The sequence below is a fragment of the Stigmatopora argus genome, chromosome 17, assembly GCF_051989625.1.
Source record: "Stigmatopora argus isolate UIUO_Sarg chromosome 17, RoL_Sarg_1.0, whole genome shotgun sequence".
Taxonomy (NCBI): Eukaryota; Metazoa; Chordata; class Actinopteri; order Syngnathiformes; family Syngnathidae; genus Stigmatopora; species Stigmatopora argus.
In genome coordinates, this window is record NC_135403.1 from 5,969,357 (window position 1) to 5,990,671 (window position 21,315).

The 21,315-nt window shown below is 38.6% G+C and overlaps 2 protein-coding genes across 12 annotated transcripts in view; one reads left to right on the forward strand and one right to left on the reverse strand.

Annotated features, from left to right (window-relative positions):
- Nucleotides 1–612: 612 nt before the first annotated feature.
- cct5 (chaperonin containing TCP1, subunit 5 (epsilon)) lies at nucleotides 613–4,627 on the reverse strand. Its single transcript, XM_077624775.1, has 11 exons — nucleotides 4,291–4,627; nucleotides 3,865–3,925; nucleotides 3,617–3,781; nucleotides 3,020–3,218; nucleotides 2,733–2,925; nucleotides 2,502–2,651; nucleotides 2,306–2,425; nucleotides 1,517–1,702; nucleotides 1,296–1,433; nucleotides 1,024–1,204; nucleotides 613–928 (listed from the first exon to the last, which is right to left on the reverse strand). The coding sequence occupies exons 1-11, from the start codon at nucleotides 4,393–4,395 to the stop codon at nucleotides 801–803; spliced, it is 1,626 nt and encodes a 541-aa protein (XP_077480901.1). The 5' UTR covers nucleotides 4,396–4,627; the 3' UTR covers nucleotides 613–800.
- Nucleotides 4,628–5,138: 511 nt separating this feature from the next.
- Nucleotides 5,139–21,315, forward strand: part of mtrr (5-methyltetrahydrofolate-homocysteine methyltransferase reductase) — a 57,282-nt gene continuing 41,105 nt past the window's right edge. For 9 of the 11 annotated variants that reach the window (XR_013305800.1, XR_013305805.1, XR_013305802.1 and 6 more), the window contains exons 1-11: nucleotides 5,139–5,284; nucleotides 5,582–5,726; nucleotides 5,837–5,990; nucleotides 6,912–7,029; nucleotides 8,987–9,404; nucleotides 9,551–9,664; nucleotides 9,750–9,906; nucleotides 10,053–10,141; nucleotides 11,369–11,549; nucleotides 17,512–17,554; nucleotides 20,368–20,548. Coding sequence is in view for 1 of the 11 variants with exons in the window: in XM_077624196.1 (XP_077480322.1) it covers nucleotides 5,583–5,726; nucleotides 5,837–5,990; nucleotides 6,912–7,029; nucleotides 8,987–9,404; nucleotides 9,551–9,664; nucleotides 9,750–9,906; nucleotides 10,053–10,141; nucleotides 11,369–11,549; nucleotides 17,512–17,554; nucleotides 20,368–20,548 (1,599 nt within the window). In the remaining 10 variants the exon portion in view is untranslated. The other 2 variants (XR_013305806.1, XR_013305803.1) reach the window with 2 other exon arrangements.

Consider the following 21,315-nt stretch of genomic DNA (forward strand, 5'->3'; position numbering starts at 1 on the left):
TAACAGGGATTCGGGTTGCTAGAGTCTAACCCAGCTGACATCGGGTATGTGTATATGAATCAACATTAACTCTCAGAACCATGATAAAAAAAAGTCACATTAACTTGTTGGCCGTCATCGACGGAGCTAAACGTCCAATCCATTGGACTGGAAGGCCGGTAGTGATAATTTGTCAGCCTTTCACAGGCTAAATCATAGATTGGATGACTGTCATGATCAATGGCAGCTAATGATTTTTTTTTAAGCTAACTTAAAATAAAAAGCTTTTTTAAATTGATGAAAAAACTAATAATTGTGAATTCTGAGTCAGTTAGGAGAGGGTATAGGGTGTGGTTATTATGTCTCTGGGGTGATGAGACATTTATGCGCATTTTTTTCCAGTAAGAAAAGTGTCCCTTAGAGTAGAGACATCAAATTAATTAATGATTTTCCCAGGCAACTGTGGATTACAAGGGGAAGATCTTTCCTGTGCAGAATCATGAGTCAGCCCACCCAGAACTGATATGATCAATGGGCTGAACAAATACTACATATGAAATAAATTAAAAAAACACTTTTCCATGAATATTACCTATATTGTATAAACATATGCAAAATGCCTTGAAAATAAAATGAAACAAATGCACTTGTTTTATTTTTACAGAGCAACATTTTAATGGCAACTTTGATACTACAACAGGATGCACGAGTTGCATCAAACGATAAATAGCAGTAACCAGTCGTGCTTAAAGAAGTGCCTCCAATCTGTAGACCTGCTCTGGCATGTTACAGAATTCTAGAGCATGTACTCTGGCTGGCCTTTAGTCTTCGCACTCTCCTGGACTTCGGATGTCGTCAATCTTGAGGATCATTTTGACGACTTCTGTTGCCAGTAAGATCTGCTGTTTTTTGCCAATGAGGGTCTCGATCACATGCTGCTGTTTCATGTCTAGATTAAAATAGAAAGACCAAAAGTAAGTATCATTTATATGACGAACAGACATGTTAAATAAAATGAAGGCACAACTCAATATGGTTGCTCACCGTTGGTGTTGTTGTGCAGGCAGTCAATGCCCAAGCATGGGTTTTTGTCTCTAACTTGTCTGGCTCTGACCTCAGTCATGGTCTGTATGGGGTTTAGTCCACTGTTCTCAGCCAATGCCATTGGGATTACCTCCAAAGCATCTGCAAAGGACCTCATTGCATACTGCTCCAATGATGGGCACTTGAAGGTAAGACAAATGGTCAGGATTAGAAGTGCACCACAAATTTAAATTGCAACAGAGGCAAAAGCTATAATGTGACAAACCATTTACCTTGTCAGCTGCCTGGTTGACTGCTAGAGCACAAGCAATTTCCGAAGCCCCCCCTCCATAGACGACACGGTTGTCTCTGACCAGGTTACGAATGACACAAAGGGCATCATGAAGGGCTCGCTTGGCTTCTTCAATAATCTAAGAAATGCAGATGGGGGTATGGATGAAACAAATGTCAAATCCTACAAGCAAATTGTCACCTCAAATTACAAGTGCTTTACCATTTTGTTTCCGCCACGGACGAAAATGGTGACGGCCCTGGTGTTTTTGCATTCCTGGATCACCAGCATGTGATCCTTTGTTGTCCCAAAGGAGAGCTCTTTCACCAAGCCAGCAGTGCCCAGCTTCTCTGGGGTCAGCTCAGAGAACCTTGGTACAATGCGGCCTCCAGTGGCGATGGCGATTAACTATACAGCATAAAAATATTTTTTAAACAGCAGCTGAGTAACACAACTCACAAAAGTCATGAAAACACCATTGTTTTCCTTACTACCGATGATATGGTTGGTTTGTAGAGGGTGTCTTTTTATGATTTGAAGAAATTAGATTCAAAGGCAATTTTAAGGCCACTTTAATCAAAGCTGAGAGCATTTGACAGTAATTTATTTTTCTCATCGCACATAAATCCACACTGTCGTTAATGCCTCACGTGCTCATTTGCTGGATGTTAAGTGTAAAAGCAACCTTGTGAAGAGCAAGCTCAACATTATGACAAAGCAAAACAAGAACTAATATGAGAATTAAAAAAATGATTATGGATGACTACATTACGATGAAAATTAAAACGCAAGACACTAATTTACTTAATGCACAAAACCTCCCCATTCCATTTAATCACGGTGGCTTATTATTGGATTTTTTTGACGGATAGCAAAATTTGAATAGATACTATTCACCGGCATAAGCACCAATTGGCTATTTTCAACCACCAGTTGGAGGCTTTGATAAAATGAGGCATGAAAGAAAACATTTCTGAGGATGATTAAAAAAAATGAAATTTTGTCACTTACTTCAATCTCCGGCCCGCCAACCCAACGGATTGCAGGTAACTTGCTCTGCAGCAGAAGATGGTTAGCTTCGTCATCAAAGCCCCATTGACAGATGGCTAAATTTGCGCCGTTGCTTTTGACCTAAAACGACAATGACTTTTTAACATTTGTCCATAATCATGATGAAAACCAATAAGTGTCTTTCAGGGTAACTAACCTGCTGGATCATTTCCTCAAATTTCTCTTTTTCATATTTCTGAAGAGCTTTGTAGTCCTCAACAGAGGTGACATCCAGCTTATGCTTTGTTTTAGGCTTAGGGGGCTCAAATGGGCAGGTGAGGATGGCAATTTTAACATCTCTTAGCTCCTGCATAGCAAGGACAAAGTCAGTATTAACCACAATTATGGTAAAGCTGTCAAACTACTTATCGTAATGTGACATTCATACCTTTGGCATTTGAGGGTGACTGAACTCCTTGTCAACGATGACACCCTTAATGAGCTGGGTGTCCTCCAACTTGCCACCCACCTTCCCCTCCATCTTGATAAGCTCAAAATCAACATCTTTCCTCTCCATGTCAGCCACGGTGAGAATGGCATTCACAGCGATCTCTGCCATTTGCCGATGGCACCGGTTAATGCTGAAATGTAAATTTAAAAAAAGGATAACTTAATTGACTGTCTCACTACAAAATGACAGGTCATAAAACAAACATCTACGGGTAGGAGACTCACACTTTAGATCCCAGTGTTGTCATGGCGGTCTGAATGAGGGGTTCTGTATTGTTAAGATCGCAGGGGAAGGTTTCTCCAATGTTGTCGAGTTCATCAAGCGCGATACGTGCGGCCTGATCATAACCGTCAGAGACCCTGATGGGATGGATTCCGCGGTCCAGGAGCTGTTCAGCTTGCTCAAGCAGAGCACCAGCCAGGACTGGTAAGAACAAATGCGTGTGTGACATTGAAATACTGTAAGAGTGCGTGCTGCCTACTCGCTACTACATCAATGGCGAACTAAAATGGCACTAAGCTAGGAATATTTTTTCAGCCCCCACTTTGAGGCCTGTCAGCATAAACACTGCCCTGGAATTCATCAACATTTGCCAATCCACTCAGATTGCTTACATAAAATGGTGAGGGAAATATAGCAGCAGGTAATTCCTTATTTATTTTGGCTATAACCATTTTTTTTAACCAATGCAAAGACTGACATCTTTAATAAAAACAAATTACGTTATACTGCCAAATACAGTAATGTCTAGATTTGCCGACAAATGTAGCCAGTATAAAACCCAATAATCGGATCAACCCAATTCATTTTTTTTCACTTACCAACAACTCCAGTGGTTCCATCACCAATCTCATCATCTTGGGACTTGGACAGCTCAACCATAAGTTTAGCAACCTGATGATCCACATCCATCATGCTAAGAATCGTGGCTCCATCATTGGTAACGGTCACTTCTCCATCTTGATCAACCATCATCTTGTCCAACCCTAGTCAACAAAATCATACATTAACTCCCTGAAAAGCGAATCGTTTGTTCCACAGACGTTTCACATTTTTGTTTTATACATACCATTAGGTCCCAATGAAGTCCTAAGCGTCGACGCAACTGCTTTCGCTGCCATAATATGAGACTGCAACCACCAAACAACGAACAGGTAAACACTTTATTGCTGTTCGGTATGCTTAGCAACGTTTAATAATAGCAATGTAATAAGAAATTTAGAAATCGATCGCATTCATAAATACTACGGCCACAGCCCTACACAGAAACACAGCACATGGGCCTCGTGTTAGCTTAGTGGCTAACTAATAAGCTACTCTAACAAATTACACATTCTACCACGTTGTTGTCATTACAATATTCTTGATGTGGTTTTAAAACCAGTAAGAGCATTTCAGCGATAACTAAAAAAGACAAAGAAGATCTAATTAGCACGATAAAGCACGTAAATCTATGATGTGCCCGTCAGCGTGGGTGCTAGCTAGCCCATTGTACCTTCAATGCGTCAATGCCCGTTAGCCGTGTCTTCTTATCCTGGTCTTTAATTATAATGAAAGGCCTTCCATATTCATCGAAGGCAAGCGTGCCTAAAGATGACATCTTGGCGAAGGAATTGGGGTATAAAATTAACCTATCAATGAACTAATAATGAGTTTTGAGGATGAAACTGTGGAGTGTAACGGAGCTTGAAGCCGCACTGATCTGCCGGCAACTTCTGGAAGACTCCACGGGCGTGATGGGCGGGACCAAGTAATAATATTTAACTTTTCTAAACGGTCATGATTATACATTGATCAGAATAGAAAACGTGAATATTCGTAAATAAAATAATGCAAATGGTTAACAGTCATTCAAATGATACGTAAATGGCTCAAATAAAAAATAAACGGGGGTGTTTTCGTGGTTTCTTCTGATCCCGTTATATCTCGCGTTGTATTGTCATCTCACTCATAATCTCACTTCCCCACTGGAGGAATCCCGCGAGAATTTCATTGTAGTAAAAATAATGGGTGTAACCCGTGGATATCAGATATATGAGGATAGACTACTTGTGCCTACTGTATGTCTATTGGAACAGGCGCCATATTTTGTCAGCCGTCTTGAATCGGTGCCATTCAATTAATATGGTACGTGTGTGTGGTATCATCAAGGGAGAATGTATTTTGAAATAGCTATAGATTTTTACACGCTTTGTTCTCTGGTATACTTCAGAGATGCAATAAAGCCACTGCGTGTTTAGAAAATATTTATACGATTTTCTGCATAATCAAATCCTCGTGAATTCAGATACTTAAGCTTATTTCACTTCACAAAAAAACCCATCTTAACTCCTCTACATATGAGGAAAACCCCGACACAAGACGGCCGCTAGTTACTTACACTGTCGACTCCGCCGTTAGACATCTAGCCTTGCATATTTGTGATCTCCATGGTCGGACAGCTATTTTGGATGATTACCCTACATTTTGGAAAGCTATTCAACTATTGTGTATGTATTGGCTTTATTACAACCTTTAATATGCTACGGGGTACAATCTTCTGTTGGATCGACACCATGTTTTAAGTTTAAGAATCTAGATAGACAGTAAGAAGAGTAAGATTCCACGTGGGTAGTAACTCAGCTGTCATCAATTAAGTATGTACATAGTTTTCGAGTACAATTGTTTGGATAACCAATTATCATTTATGAATGTAAAGGAAAGCACCGATTTATGAATTTTGTGAGGAAATATTTCAAGCTATATCTTTTTATTCTCTCAATTTAAACATCTGTGTTTTCCTGCAGAATGCGAAGCGAAGTCAAACCTCGGATTGTCATTCTCTATGGGTCTCAAAAAGGTCAAGCCCAGTCCATAGCGGAGGGGGTCGCTGAAGAGGCAGAGGGGCATGGACTACTTGCTGAGATCAGCTGTTTGAATCAAAAAGATAAGGTAGCAAATAACAATTGCATGCAAAGATCCAATGTAGTGATCAACAATGTTTGTTTTTGTATCATGGGTCCACTCCTATCACTTTTTTAAAATTACTGTAACTTTTACAGTACAATTTGGAGAAGGAGAAGTCCCCAGTAATCTTCATTGTGTCTACTACTGGAGATGGGGAGCCACCAGACAATGCTTTGAAATTCGTCAGGCATTTAAAGAAGCAGAACCTCTCATCTGATCACTTTAAAAACCTTCACTATGCACTTTTAGGTAAGTGAAACCTTTCATTCATTTTCCAAACCACTTCACTTCACAAGAGTCGTTGGGGTCCTGGAGGCAACCCAGCCAATTTTGAGCAGTAGGTGGGGGACACCCTTAATTGGTAGCCAGCTAATCATTGGCAGAAAGAGACAAAATATCATATAATCCATACAAGAAATATGGTACACTCGATCTCAAAGCTGTGAGGCGGACATATTAACCACTTAACCATCGTCCTGTCCAAGTGTGTGAGGTTGCTGGAGCCTATTCCAGATGACTTCCTAGACCAAGGGTGTCAGACTCGGGTTGGTTCGCGGGCCGCGTTAACGTCAACTCGATTTCATGTGGGCCGGATCATTTTAGATATAATATTTAGATTTTTTAAATAAATGGATTAAAAGAACTGGATTAAAAGCCCTGAATATTCATTTTTTTATAGATCTAAAACTGTTTATTTTAGCTTTTTTATATATTTTTAGATTTTACAAAATGATTTTGGAACTAAAAACAGAAAAAAATGATTAAAAAATTACAATTATTGATTTAAAAGGGGGAAAATCAGGAAATTTAATATACATCTATACTCTTCATTTTAATTTGATCCTAAAACAGAAAGTCGGCACTCATGATTTACTTTCCCGGGCACACAAAATGATGCAGCGGGCCAGATTTGGCCCCCGGGCCGCCACTTTGAGACGTGTCCTAGACCCTAGACTGGTCACCAGTCATTTGTAGGGCATACATAGAGATGGGTAACCATTTGCGCTCACAATCACACCACCACCGAGTGGGTTTCGATCCGACGCTGCCTGCGCCCAAGGCAGGCGAAAGAACCAAAATCAGGTGGCCTTAATTGCAACTTGATTGTCAATAATAATTTGTCTGTGTACTTAGTGTCAATTTCTGACTCACAGTGTAAGTCTCTTCCAGCTTTAGGAGACTCAAATTATGAAAACTTTTGCAACTGTGGCAAGACAATTGAGCGCCGTCTACAGGAACTCGGAGGCCAACAATTCTATGCATCAGGTTATGCAGATGATGGTGTAGGGTAAGTCTTGTATAAGGGAAACAAATGAGAGTGGGTGCGAGACAGTGGAAAAAAAAATCTCAAAACATAACAATACGAATCTTATGAACACAATGTTATAGATGCTGCTGCTCCATTGTCTATACAGTGGTACCTCGAGATACGAGCTTAATCCGCTCCGGGACTGAGCTCGTATGACAAGATTCTCGTAACTCGAGCGGAAGTTTCCCATTGAAATGAATGGGAAACAAATTAATTCGTTCCAACTCTCTGAAAAAAACACCAAAAACAGGATATTGGATTGGAAAAAATGTTTTATTTCTTATAATTCGCCATATATTGACAAAGTAATCAATAACGAGTGGTTTGATAGTAATAGTGTTTAATAGGATTAAAATTAGACGCATTTCGCGGAGGGGAAGGGAACGACATACACACTGAGGCGGGGGGGCTGTTCGGGGGGGCTTTATCCACGGCAACAATGCACTTGTAAACGAACAAACAAATTTAAATTAACTTGGATAACTATATACTGACACTCAACGTTTAATGTAACTTCAAACAAAACTAAATTCTAAATTTGTTGTAATCTTTTTTACCTTGCGTAGTTCTACGGGTTGACACCACCTGGCCGCTCCGCCGAAGTCTTCAAAACGAACGCATCAAGAGTTGTTTGTTTTTGTCTACCCTTCAAAATATTTTGATGAAGTCGCATACAAATGTCATCACAATAGGATAACGCACGACCACTTGCCAACGAGAAATAGTCTTTAAAGAACGATCGCGGGAGCTTCTTTCCTTAGAAAGAATAACAGGAAATACAATAGTTGAGCTTACCCACGTATTGATTGTGGGTAATGAAGTTTTATTCTGAGAAAGGTTGCCATTGCCTATGGGTGTTGTGTGCACGAGTATACTTCATTACCCAGAAAGCCCTCTTTTTGCCCGTGCATTGTGCGTTTTCTGGTCATATGAGAAACTCGTCTGAATTAATCGTTCCGTGCTCGTAGATATTGTTATACACGAAAGATATGCAAAAAAGACCTGGCTTGGTCGCATCACGAAATTTTGATAGCATGACGGACGAATTATTCAATCGAAATTTCCCTCGCAAGACGAGAATTTTGTATGACAAGCGGTCGTATGACGAGGTACCACTATATGTATATAGATATTTGGAATTTTAATTTAAAAAATGTACTTCAATTACGTAATGTATGTGTGAGGGCTAAATCCCCAACATCAAAATAATCTTCAAGCACGAAATAGTTTTAGACTCCGTCGTTTTAGACTTCCGGAGTGGTGAAATGGCAGGCCGCTTTCCGAGATGGACGCGGCTCGCTCGCTTCTTTGTCTCTTGTTCGCCCCCCGCTCCTTCGAAGGGGGAGGGGGCGAGCGGACAGAGCCCACGTCGATCTGGTAGCTCTGCTTTGCCAAATACACATCTGAAAGCGGGCCGTGAGCACTTTTATTCAAGGTAGGCGGAGACAAACTTTAAGCGGGAATAACAAGGGGAGGTGCTATATACAAAGTGATAAGAATAAGAATTCCAAGAGAAATACATTCCATATTCCAGTGTGTATGCCCTGGTTATTAATATTCAAAGCATTAACTCAAATATAGTCATTTTAAAATATGCTTTTAGCAACCATACAATCATTGGTAGCCTGATATTGTAAGTAATAATGTTAGAGTATAGAGTATTACTTGGGTTCTAATTGCAAAATAATTGATAGTGCCAATTTTTAAATGACAATCTTGTACAAGCTTTATTTGCCTTTTGAAAAAAATATTTCAATCTATTTCAAGAAGTTTTCTCTCTCCAGATAGGGGATAAAAATGAATCTTTCTGGCAAATAACATACAAATAAGTTGAAACACTGCATTTATAAAAGCATGCTTTGTTTTTCACATTCCTTCCAATTTGGTACCTCCCTTTGGCAATTCTCCACTTTTAAGCTACTTGTGTTTTTCAAAGGTTGGAGGTGGTTGTGGATCCTTGGCTTGAAGGACTTTGGAAAGCTGTCAAAGCAGCGTTAACAAATATGGAACCCGAATGGACTTCCAAAGAGGATGCAGAAAAGACCATTACCATGTCGCACACATCTGATCTCCAACTCAACTTGCTAACCATCACTGACCATCAGACTCCTGTTTCACACCCAAGTTGTCAATCTACATCTTCAGATACTACACCACAGGTGGCATCCCTGTCGGTTGAAAGTGTCAATTTAACCACTTTACCACAGGAGAGATCCAATGTGGATTCTGGAATGTCCAATGCACCTTCACTGTCACACTCTCTGCCTCCATTGTCGGACTTGCCTTTAAATGTTCCCATTCTTCCTCCACCATATCTTGACGTGGTTCTTCTGGAATTAGACACTGCGGATGAGGTAGAGTCAGAATGCTTGTTTGTTAATCATTGCTATTTATATATTCCAGATTCCCTTCCTCTTATAATTTGAATTAATTTAAGTTCTAGTAAACTGTTTTTTTTCTTCCATGTGTATGTTTTACCGTCAGAATCCATTTCTTTCAGATTTGTGCACCATTAAACAGTGAAGCTCTCTATAAGGTTCCTATATCACGTGCAGTTTGTTTAACAAGAGGCGAGTCAGTCAAGACAGCCATACTTCTTGAGCTTGACATCTCGGTAAGATCTTTAAGAGGAATATTTTATGGTTTGTTTTCCTCCATGCCGTACGTATGGTTTGTAATTATTATTATTATTCCTCAAGGCGTATCCAATGTTCAACTATCAACCTGGGGATTCGTTTGACGTTTTCTGCCCGAATAGAACATCTGAGGTCATGCAATTGCTTCAAAGATTGAACCTTGAGGATAAGAAGAATCACCATGTCCACATTTCTCTACTTAAAAACACAAAGAAAAAAGGTTGGCATTTATTGCATATTTCTTCAGCACTGAGTTGAAATGACAAACCGACAACATGTGTGAATTTTACTTATGCAGTAAATATGCTTAAAGCGTGACATTCCAGTTGTGTGGTAATGTGCGTTTTTTCTTCTTCTGGATCACAGGTGCTCAAGTGCCCTCATATCTACCTCAGAACATTTCTTTACTGTACCTGCTAACATGGTGTCTAGAAATTAGGAGTGTTCCCAAGAAGGTAAGTACAAACATGAATATTCAGGTGTATTTGAAAATATATTTAGTTTGGGGGGAAATAAAAAAAAACAATAATTGCAAGAGAAAAGCGTCAATATCTATGGATTAACTGAGTGGCCTCTAACCCCTAACACTAATAAGAATACATCTAAAAGCATTTCATTTAGGTTTTTAATTTTTTTTTTTTTTTTTAATTTACAACAGAATCTCAGTGAAAGATGGCACCAAATATCCTGCCATGATTAAAACACTTAATCTTTTTCAAGAAAGACAAAATAATTAATGGTGTTTAAATGCAGACTTTTCTCTTGAATTTCATGGCATTCACACCCCAATTGTGACATAAATCTCAGGCAATAAATGTTTTATTTTACTACTCCACCCATGTAATTATGGGGCTTAACCTGAAACATTATATCAAATAAATGTCAAAATGTTTGCATTATTATCTTTGAAGATTTCATAGTTGCACATTTATTACGGCGGCCCGGTGGACGAGTGGTTAGCGCGTTGGCCTCACAGTTTTGGGGTTGAGGGTTCAAGCCCAGGTGGGTCCTCACTGTGTGGAATTCCCCTCCCTGCCCATGCGTGGGTTTTCTCCAAGTAGTCTGGTCTACTCCCACATCCCAAAAACATGCAGGGCAGTTGAAAACTCTAATTTTCCCCTTGATATGAGTGTGAGCGTGAATTATTGTCTCTCTCCTTGTGCCCTGTGATTGGCTGGCCACCAATTCAGCATGTCCCCTGCCTGGTGTCCACAGTTAGCTGGGATAGGCTCCAGCACCCTCCGTGACCCTTGAGAGAATAAGTGATTCAGAAAATGAATAAATGAATGATATATATATATATATAGACAGAAATTATACAGAAAATGAGTCAAAGTATCGCTATGGCAAAACTACTGACTCATACAGATGAAAGTATAAAGCAGATCAGTACTGAAAGTTTGTATCATTATTTCTCTAAATCCCTTTTTTAATGTAAATTTAAACTATACTATATTGGGCAATAAGAAACGACACAAAATTTCTCAACACCATGTACTATAGTTATTTTGTGCTCATCAATAATATTTTCCTATAGTGCATAACATGATGCAATATTCATGAAGAATATATATTTGCATATATACGTTTACTATATGCATATATACATATATATGTAAGAAATCTAAGTCAGTATGAATCGACTTCCATGTGATTATTAACCAGGTCTCTCTCCTTCTCAGGCCTTCTTGCGAGCACTGGCTGAGCATACAACAGACGTTATGCAGAGGAGAAGACTGCAAGAACTTTGTAGCAAACAGGGCACCGCTGACTACAACCAGTTTGTGAGAGAGTCCAGCCTCAGTGTTTTGGAGCTTCTTGCTGCCTTCCCATCCTGCCTGCCTCCCCTCAGTCTTTTCATAGGTTAGATCAATTTCTCTTATCTTGGTGTTGATGTGGCCCCATTATGTCAGGGTTTTAGTTGTTGAGTCATTTTACTTGCTTAAAGCCATATTCCATACAAAAAATGAGAACGCTCAACTGAGTTTTAGGTCGATTCAGATTTATTTTTCGTTTATTTTTTAAATTAAAGATCCTAAGTATGTTGTATATCTCCGTAAATATCCCCATACTTTATTTACACCCTGTTCTTCTTTTACAATAATTTAAAAATTATAAATACGGAGCAACTCAAAGTGCTTGCATTACCTACTTGGGTGGAAAAAATTGGATTAGCATCTTTTTCCCAGAATACAGACCATATAAAAAAAATAACAGTAGCCTCATAGTTGGCATATGCCCCAACCTTCCACAAACTTTTCTTCAATGCCAGGGTGTCAAACCCAGTTTGGTTGGCGGGCCACATTCATGGTGACCAGATCTCATGTGGGCCGGACCATTTTAGATATAATATTTAGATTTTTATATATAAATTGATTAAAAGAACTGGATTAAAAGCCCTAAATATTCAGTTTTTTATAGATCTAAAACAATGTTTATTTTAGCTTTTTTATATATTTTTAGATTTTACAAAATGATTTTGGAACTAAAAACAGAAAAAATGATTAAAAAATTACAATTATTGAATTCAAAGGGGGATAATCAGGTAATTTAATATACACCTATACTCTTCATTCTGATTTGATCCTCAAACAGAAAGTCGGCACTCATGATTTACTTTCCCGGGCCACACAAAATGATGCGGCGGGCCAGATTTGACCCCTGGGCCGCCACTTTGACACACGTGCTTTAATGTGTTATTAAATTATCCAAACAAGTAAAAAACAAACCGCAAAAGTAACTTTATATTCCTCAAGCTATTCCAGAAAATCATTACTAATGACTTTTTTGCAATTTACCGCAAAAGTAACATTACATTCCTCAAGCTATACCAGAATATCATTACTAATGACTTTTTAGCAATTTAATTTTCTCAAAATTCATGTATCTCCTAATAATTTTGCTGTTTTTAAGGGTGTTCATAAATTCTGTGGAGTGGTCCCCTCGTTCACCAGAACGTTCCCCCTAGACTTATTTTTCTGGAGTATAGTAAAACAGAAATTGAACTCGAGGAAGATAACATATTTAAACTTCATGGGAGAATGCATTACCAGTCAATTTGCTGAAGACGGCAGAAATGCAGACCCATTCCACCAAGTTCACCTGAATTATTATTATTATTTTTTTTTACCATGCGCTCATTTTTTTGACACCCTATGAGGGTCTCCACAAAGTTGGGTACACGAGGGTAACTATTCTATTCATACTATATTCAATCAAGGCCACCTAAATGTTGCAGTGTATCAAATTCCGAATTGAAAATATTATTTATCAACGCAACACGTGAATAAAATTGGTTCGTTTTAATAAGCATATTAAATTTAATCTTACATCTTTGCCAAGTGTGTCCAGTGATACAATTTTCATCCAGATAGGGGCGTTGTTGCCTTGTTAAAGCAAGCTTTCTGAAGGTCGTTTTTTTTCTTGACAGCAATGAATTTATACAAACAGCAAAGAACTGAGGTCTGCCCATTGGGAGACTTTCATTTCTGTTCTTTTGTCTTTTATTTTTCTTCTTCAACAAAGCAAGTTCGTCGTTGTTGCCATTTTTCTCCCCTCAAAGTCGATGAATTTGAATCCCTCTTTTTTTGTATGTCAGTCTAGAAAATATTTCTCCTTTAGTATTAGTCAAGCAAGCTAGTTTTCAGTTTACTGGACCAAATTTTACATGTCCTCTATAGCAGCTGTTACAGGGGTCTTGCCCTTTCACAGTGGTCAGTTATTTTTGGCCTTCATACCAGCCCCTTATTTTTTTTCTTCTTCGCTCCATAGCAGTGATTTGATGCAGAAATCAGGGATCATTATTTTAGAAAATATGGAGTTGGAAGAAGAGCAACAGATGTTATTTTGTGTGTGGACCACAGAAACAGAGGTTTGCTCAAATGTAAGGGTGATCTTGGAGCAGAGGTTAATCATGAACCCTGACTCAGCGCACGAAGGACATCATGTTATGCACCCCTCCGTGTTCATTAGACTGCAAGATCAGGGTGTATACTTATGGCTTGACGGTAACTATAAATAATGAGAGCGCATCCAAGAGCACAGGAGACTACAAATATACTTCCTCCTTTCTCGTACTATATGATCCGATTTTTTTTCCCTTCTATATGTGAAAAGGTCACAGTGGAGTGCTATTTGGAAGCGTCTTTTCAATATACAGTGGTACCTCGTCATACGACCGTTCGTCATACGGAATGCTCGTCTTACGGGGGAAATTTCGATCGAATAATTCGCCCGTGATGCGGTCAAAGTTTCGTCATGCGACCAAGCCAGGTCGCCATGGCATTTTTTTGTTTTTGCATCTCTTTCGTGTAAAAAATATGTCTACGAGCACTGGTGGGCGGACTTTGCATTTCCACACGCGTTTCCCCCCCACTTGGTCTACATTTACATACCAGGTAAACAATACGTATTACAATGGATCGGCAAAGTTTTGCTAAGAAAAGGCGACCGTTGACAATGGACATGAAACGCGAAATAATTGAAAAACATGAGCGTGGGGTACGTGTTACCGAGCTCGCTCGGCAATACGAGAGGAATACGTCAACCATATCCTCCATCCTTAAGCAGAGGGACGCAATTAAGGAGAAGAGGCCGACCAAAGGACTATCTATCATTTCCCACCGGCGCAGTGACATTCACGACAAGATGGAGAACCTTCTTTTATTGTGGATAAAAGATAAACAATTAGCAGGAGATAGCCTGGCCGAGTCTACCATTTGTGAAAAAGCCAGCCGAATTTACATAGATTTGATATCAACGAAAGGAGAGCCTTCAACAACTTCACAAACATTTAAAGCGAGTCATGGCTGGTTCGAAACATTTAAAAAACGATCTGGAATACACTCTGTAATCCGACACGGAGAAGCGGCGAGTTGCAATTCGAAAGCTGCGGTGGAATTTATTAAGACATTTGCCTTGATTATCGCCCAGGAAAATTACACCCCCCAGCAAGTTTTCAACTGCGATGAAACTGGTCTTTTTTGGGAAAAAAAATGCCCAGGCGGACAGGATTTAATCGACCTACAGGAGCGTGAACATTTGTTGCCGGAATTTAGTAGCGAGGAGGCGGCTACAAAAGATATCAAAAACATGCTCGCGAAGTGGCAAGAGGTTTCGGATTTTATTGAAAAGACTCACCCTGACAAACTGGCAAGTGGTCGCGCATCATCGTATTATGATGACATTTGTATTCGACATTATCGAAATATTTTGAAGGGTAGACAAAAACAAACAACGCTTGATGCGTTTGTTTTGAAGACTTCCGCGGAGCGGCCAGGTGGTGTCACCCCGTAGAACTAAGTAAGGTAAAAAAGATTACAACTAATTTAGAATTTAGTTTTGTTTGAAGTTACATTAAAGGTTGAGTGTCTGTTTTTTTAGTTATCCAAGTTAATTTAAATGTGTTTGTTCGTTTAAGAGTGCAATGTTGCCGTGGAGAAAGTCACCCCGAACCCCCCCCCCCCCCCCCCCCCCCCCTCCGCGTGTGTTGTTCTCTTCCCTCCGCGAAATGTGTCTAATTTTACTCCTATTAAACACATTATTACTATCAAACCACTCGTTATTTATTACTTTGTTAATAGATGGTGAATTATAAGAAATAAAACATGTTTTCCAATCCAATATCCTGTTTTTGGTGTTTTCTTCAGATAGTTGGAACGAATTAATTTGTTTCCCATTCATTTCAATGGGAAACTTTACCTCGAGTTACGAGAAACTTGTCATACGAGCTCAGTCCCGGAACGGATTAAGATCGTATGTCGAGGTACCACTGTAATTTACCACAGGCCTCGAAAGTAATTGTATCAAGGTGGAAAGGGCTTATTACTTTTCTATTCGTAACCATAAAGACTTGATCATCATTCATCAAAATCATGTAGACTGATAACAATGTTTTTTTTTTTGATTGAAACTCATGTTTTTTTTTGTTATAGATTGACAATATGACAAAATTTGTGTAAAACTACATTAGGAAAGAGCTTGCAAGGCCTCTTACAAATTACAATACATGTCAAGATTCCAGTGTTAATTGTAATGTTAGAAGAAAGTTTAAGTGAGGTCGTTTCTTTTAAATGTGTAACAACTTTGCAGTTCTATTGGTGAGACAACTTTAGTATTCACACCATTATGTGACTTTCTGTCTCTTTAAAAAAAAACTTTGCATATGCACTGAATAGAAAGATAGAAAAGTTAGTGTCTCACATTTATTCATTCTTTCAAAAGTTTTCTGGGCAACACTCCTGCATTAAATGAACAGATTACTTTTTTGAGGTCTTATATAATACATTTAAATTATTTCTCAGCAACAAGGTGCACAGTTTCATAAAAAGCTTTTTGATATTTTAGATTAATAGCTCCAAAATTCTACTCCTTGTCATTTTAGAAGAAATTGTGAAAAAATAAAAGCATTTTTCAGGGTTGAGCCATCTTTCAACTTTTTTAATTGAGTGCCAAAGTTTTTAAATCTTTTAATACGATTGCGTACATTATATTAAACGCAGAGGTGCCTATAAAAGTAGCCACTGCTTGTGAATTTAAATTAAGACATTAGAACCTTCCTTCCACATTTGACTTCTAAAAAACATCAGTCCATTCTTTAATTTAAAGACTCGCAATTATATGAAATAAAATATATTCTATACAACTAAAAATGGTAATCAATTTTTTTTCAACTATGCCTTTTTTTTATAAAAACTGCATACATCGTGCAAAAATAATTTGTGTTTCATTGTTTATTGCTAATAAAAGTTTGCACAGGTTTAAGAGTGAACAATTACATTTTGCCCATTATTTTATTTTAATGCAACAATTTGTGTTGTTTTGTAGGTTACGCTTACTGGCATATTTTATCGAGTCATCATTAATCAAACTTTGGTGCGGACCCCTAAACCCAAATTTAAAAAAAATCCCTAAAATTGTTTGGATTTAGTGGGGGTCCGGGTTAGGGTGGCTCAGGTGCCTTTTCAGTTGACCACTTTCTCAGAAGATTTTAAAACACATTTGAAGTTGCAACATTTTTATCTAAACAGGTAATAAATACCTTTAATACATTCACCATTATGAAGTAATTCAGGCATCAAAAGGATCAGATTATCTACTGCCTAAACGAGTAGTAATCCAAATTAGGTTTGATTAGCAAGGTGCTCTTTTTGTCAGTGATTTTCCAGACTGAACTTATTATATCATCTTTCAACGTTAGTTTTGTGCATGCCATTTCAATTTAAATAAACCTGACATTCACCTGCTGAGTTGCATTCCTAACACCTTGAGCTGTTTAGAGGTGTCAGGGCAACAGGGTAAGCAGATTTTGTCCAGCTGTTGCTCTTTCCAAGCGATTTAGCTGAACAGTGTGATTCTGTGGGGTCTCAACTACTTGAGTATGACTCTTACGGGGTCCTCTATTATTCACATCTAACTTCCAAGTGATCCAACACACTTTTTTTTTGCCCACATTTAATTTGTGGCAGTGTAGATGGCATATCCTGTTGCAGGGGAAGCTCGGCTTCTTCTATATTTTCAAAATTCCAGTTCCCCACCCTTGCTAATGTGTGTGCATAGGTTATTATTCAAAAGAGGGCACCTTCATGGTTGGCTTCGCAATAAGGTTCACGTAAGCAATCTGCTTCCCACTGCTTTCACATTCAGACACTTGGGATTCAAATGGCCTGACTTTGTATTTTTTAATAAATGTAGCAGCGGCATGTCCTGGTGAGGGTTGCTGAAAATACAATGTTTTAGATCACGATGCCTTTCCATCCATCCATCATGGTTAATAACATATTTGCACAACAACAGAATGATTGACAGGTATGCCCTTTTTTTTTAGAGCATCTCCCCAAGCTGCAACCGAGGCCTTATTCTGCTGCTAGGTAAGAAGACCAACAAAAAAATGATTTTCCCAGCTATGGCATCATTTGTTAGCATTAAAAAGACCTCACGATGATGAATGTCTGTATTTTTTTTAAACCTAGTACGTATTCTCGTTCCTGCTCTCATTTACTCTCCACAGTGACTGGAAATTTAGTTTCATAACAGCAATTGGTAATTGAAAAGAAGTGAATCCAGAATGTAATTTGACACTGATTATTACATTTGGATAGATATTACATTGAAACACTGACAAATCTTTTAATGAACAAAAATGCAGCTTTGTTCTTGTAATGACTGGATAATATATGGCTTGCCAAGAGGAAAGTTTATACATATTTGTGTGAGAATTAATACTGATATGAACATATATTATAGTCGTTTGGATAGATGCGTGATTACAGTAACTTACTTTTAAGGGATTGATTTTATTTAATGGACAAAATTTAAAATGCACCTTGCCACGTAATTCACAAAGGTTAAATGATTCACAAATTAAGTGGTAGTGATGGTAGGTAGTTGATAGTCTATACAATCTACTAATACAATCAGAACCTGGTTGAAAAAATTCTGACTTATTTAAGTATAATCCACATTAAACAAAATGTTTTTTAACACCTGCAAACTTATTAGACGCTCATCTCAATATGATGCCATCAAGTTTCACCAAAGTGAACTAAAACCACTTTAATAACTTTAAAATGACTAATGAATGAATACCACTTTGCCTTTTTTTTTAGCGCTAGCTGTTATTTCTGAAAATTATGGCTTGTGAAGCTGTATTTGGATAGTTTCTTTAAAATATTTAAGGCTCCATTTACAGTGAGCAAACTGTTTGAGGTAAAGCTTGAGCTGTTTTGTAATGTTCGTGTGTAAGAAACTTTCCAAATTATCACCTGATAGAAAATAGACCTTGTTAAGTGCATTTTAGTGTGTCGATGTGATTCCGTGATGAACTCTGTGATGGGAGAAACTTGGAGCAAAAATAAATGGACTATTACGAGTCTTTTATTTAAATCATTGTTCCATGTTTTTGCCTCACTTAGCCAGGCATCGATTTGCGCTTCCTGTTAAAGTACTGCCCATTAGGGCCGACTTTAAAGCTAGCAAGGAACATGAGCATCCAAGACAAGGTCAAAACTTCCCAGCCTCTCTCTTACTGGCTTTTGCTTCCTTGCTTGTGGAAAGAGCATGAGAGAGCAAGACACACTTCAGCGAGAGATGGCGACTGTAGTTTGTCAGTTAGTGCAGACTTGAGACATTAGAGGCTTGCATTATTGATGCTGGAGTCAATAGAGGGCTACAATGGCAAATAGAAAGTAGGAAGGAGAAGGATGGAGAGCTACGAGGGCCCAGAGGGTGGATGGACACTTAATTTTTCACTCTTCAATGTAATTTTGGAAATTTAAGAATGACTGTGAATTATTTCCTAAATTTGCCATGCAAAGGCCAGGCTGTCCGGGACTCGGTCGTTTGGTTGCCGGTCGGTTGGTCGCCGGTCGTTTGGTCGCCGGTCTTTTGGTCACCGGTCTTTTGGTCGCCCGGAAGGTTATTGATAATTACCATTGAAATCGTTGCTCAAATTCCCTAATTACAAACTGCAAATTACTATTTAGTCATACTTAATGCCCTATTAATTATTAGGCTAAAGAAAAGCTCCAAATTTCCCGTACTTTTATTGTGTTTTGGTGGAGAACTTGTTAAGACCCTGACTGATGTCCCTTCCTAAGGGGACAACTCATGTACATACAAACTCTTATACACTCACACGTCAGCTCAGTGAAACTGCTCATGGCCATTGTTGGCTTTTATTGATGTGTACACCGACCGTGTTGTTTTACCTTGTTTTGTCGCCGGTCTTTTGGTCGTCTGTCTTTTGGGCACCGGTCTTTTGGTCGCCCGTTGTCGCGGTCCGGGCGACCAAAAGACCGGCGACCAAACGACTGCACACAGGCTGTCCCGCCTCTCACTCATTAATTGATACAAAGATACAGTAATATTTCATTTATCATGGTTAATAGGTTCCAAGAACTGCCGCAATAGGAAAATAACCATGATTCAGGGACTGTCTATTTAATAATATTTGGACTTTAAAACCTTATCTGTAAGAAATATTTTTTTTAAAGTAGGCACTACCCTTTAGTGGCCAGTGACCTATTCGTGAATTGTGACTTGCCTATACCCCCCCCCCCCCAAGTTTGTATTATAGTTCCTACTCTATAGACTCTTCATATATATTTGGCGCATCCGGGTTTAGTGCAGCCAGCAAATCCCCTTCAGGTGTGACTGGTTATCTTTACACTTTGACCTGTGATTGACAGTTGACAAATCCAGGCTTTAGCTTTCACACCCAGTCAGCATGGATTGGCTTGCAGGTTCTCTGCATCTCTGAACAGCGTAAACATTAGAAAATAGATGGTTGTACAATCATCATACCTTGACCTATATAGCAGTTGTACCATTACTTTCTTCTAAGGAGAAGTACTGGTGTGTAAAATTGTACCTTGAATATTTAAAATTTTATGTATCAAGCCCTCGGTAGAAAATTGTTTGGACAAATCATGCAGACATAGATCGTAGGAGCCTCATTTCACTGCTACTCCTTTTTTTTTTTTTTTTTACCCCACATCACATTTAAAGCCTTTTCATCTCTGTTACTTTGATCAGTTCTTGTCCAAATGGGTATATTCTTCAAAAGTTGTATTTTGTCTGAATGAATTCTACTCCTCCACTCTTTTTGTTTGGCTCTGTACATAAATATTCTCTCACTACCACTTGCATCTAACAGTTTGTCTGTTGTTTCTTAAACTCACAGCTCCTGCCTTCAACACCCGGGCAAAATACATTTTGTCCTGAGTGTTGTCGAGTTCCCAGCATCCTCGGGTCGACCTGTGGGTAGGCGGGGTCTTTGTACAGGTTGGCTCTTTGACCTCGCCACCCCTGTCCTTGTGCTCCCAGGGAAGGCTGAACCGCAGTGTGGCATTGCCCTGCCGCAGGTGAGCACACACGATAAAGGGAAGGCTGAAATTATAAAGGGCGTGTTGGTAGACTTGAGAAAATATGAACTTTCCCAAAGAAAACTGGTAGGGGAAGAGCAGCTGATAACAAATAAATTATTTTGCTGGAGCGGGCATTCACCATTTATTTGAACAAATAAAATTTCTTAGGCCTGTATCAGCTATTACTTTCATCCGCAAAGGTCGGAGTATAGTATAATTCTTATTCTTCAACGCAACAAGATAACAGAAAAAATATAATAATAACCAATAACTTTTTAACTCATTCACTGCCCTAGACGAATGAATGCAGTTTTTTATGTGACTGCATTTACAATGGTCTGCCACAGGTAGATTTATAACATTTTTTTGTTTATTGGATTGTTGAACATTCAATAGTGTGTGAAAGAGCAGTCCCAATTCCCATCTTATCTTCTGGCAAGGGCATTACATTATCACTGACAATTAAAACATTGGATTTCATTGTGTATCGGATTTGATATATAACAATAAATGCGCTCAAAACTAGGAATCTGGGGATTTTTGTACTCTTATACCTTTTGAAATTAAGCAATAGGTGTAATTTTTGGCTTTCAGCTATTTGTGAGTGCTTTATATTTGTGTTTTTCATCTGTTGTTGTTCAGTAGTGGAGCGGTGCTGATCTATATGTTTTTTTGGTCAGAAAACCGTGCGTTTGATGCACGCTTTTTCATCTTGGACACATGGGGAAATTTGCCTGAAAGAGAATAATGATACCCCATTTGGC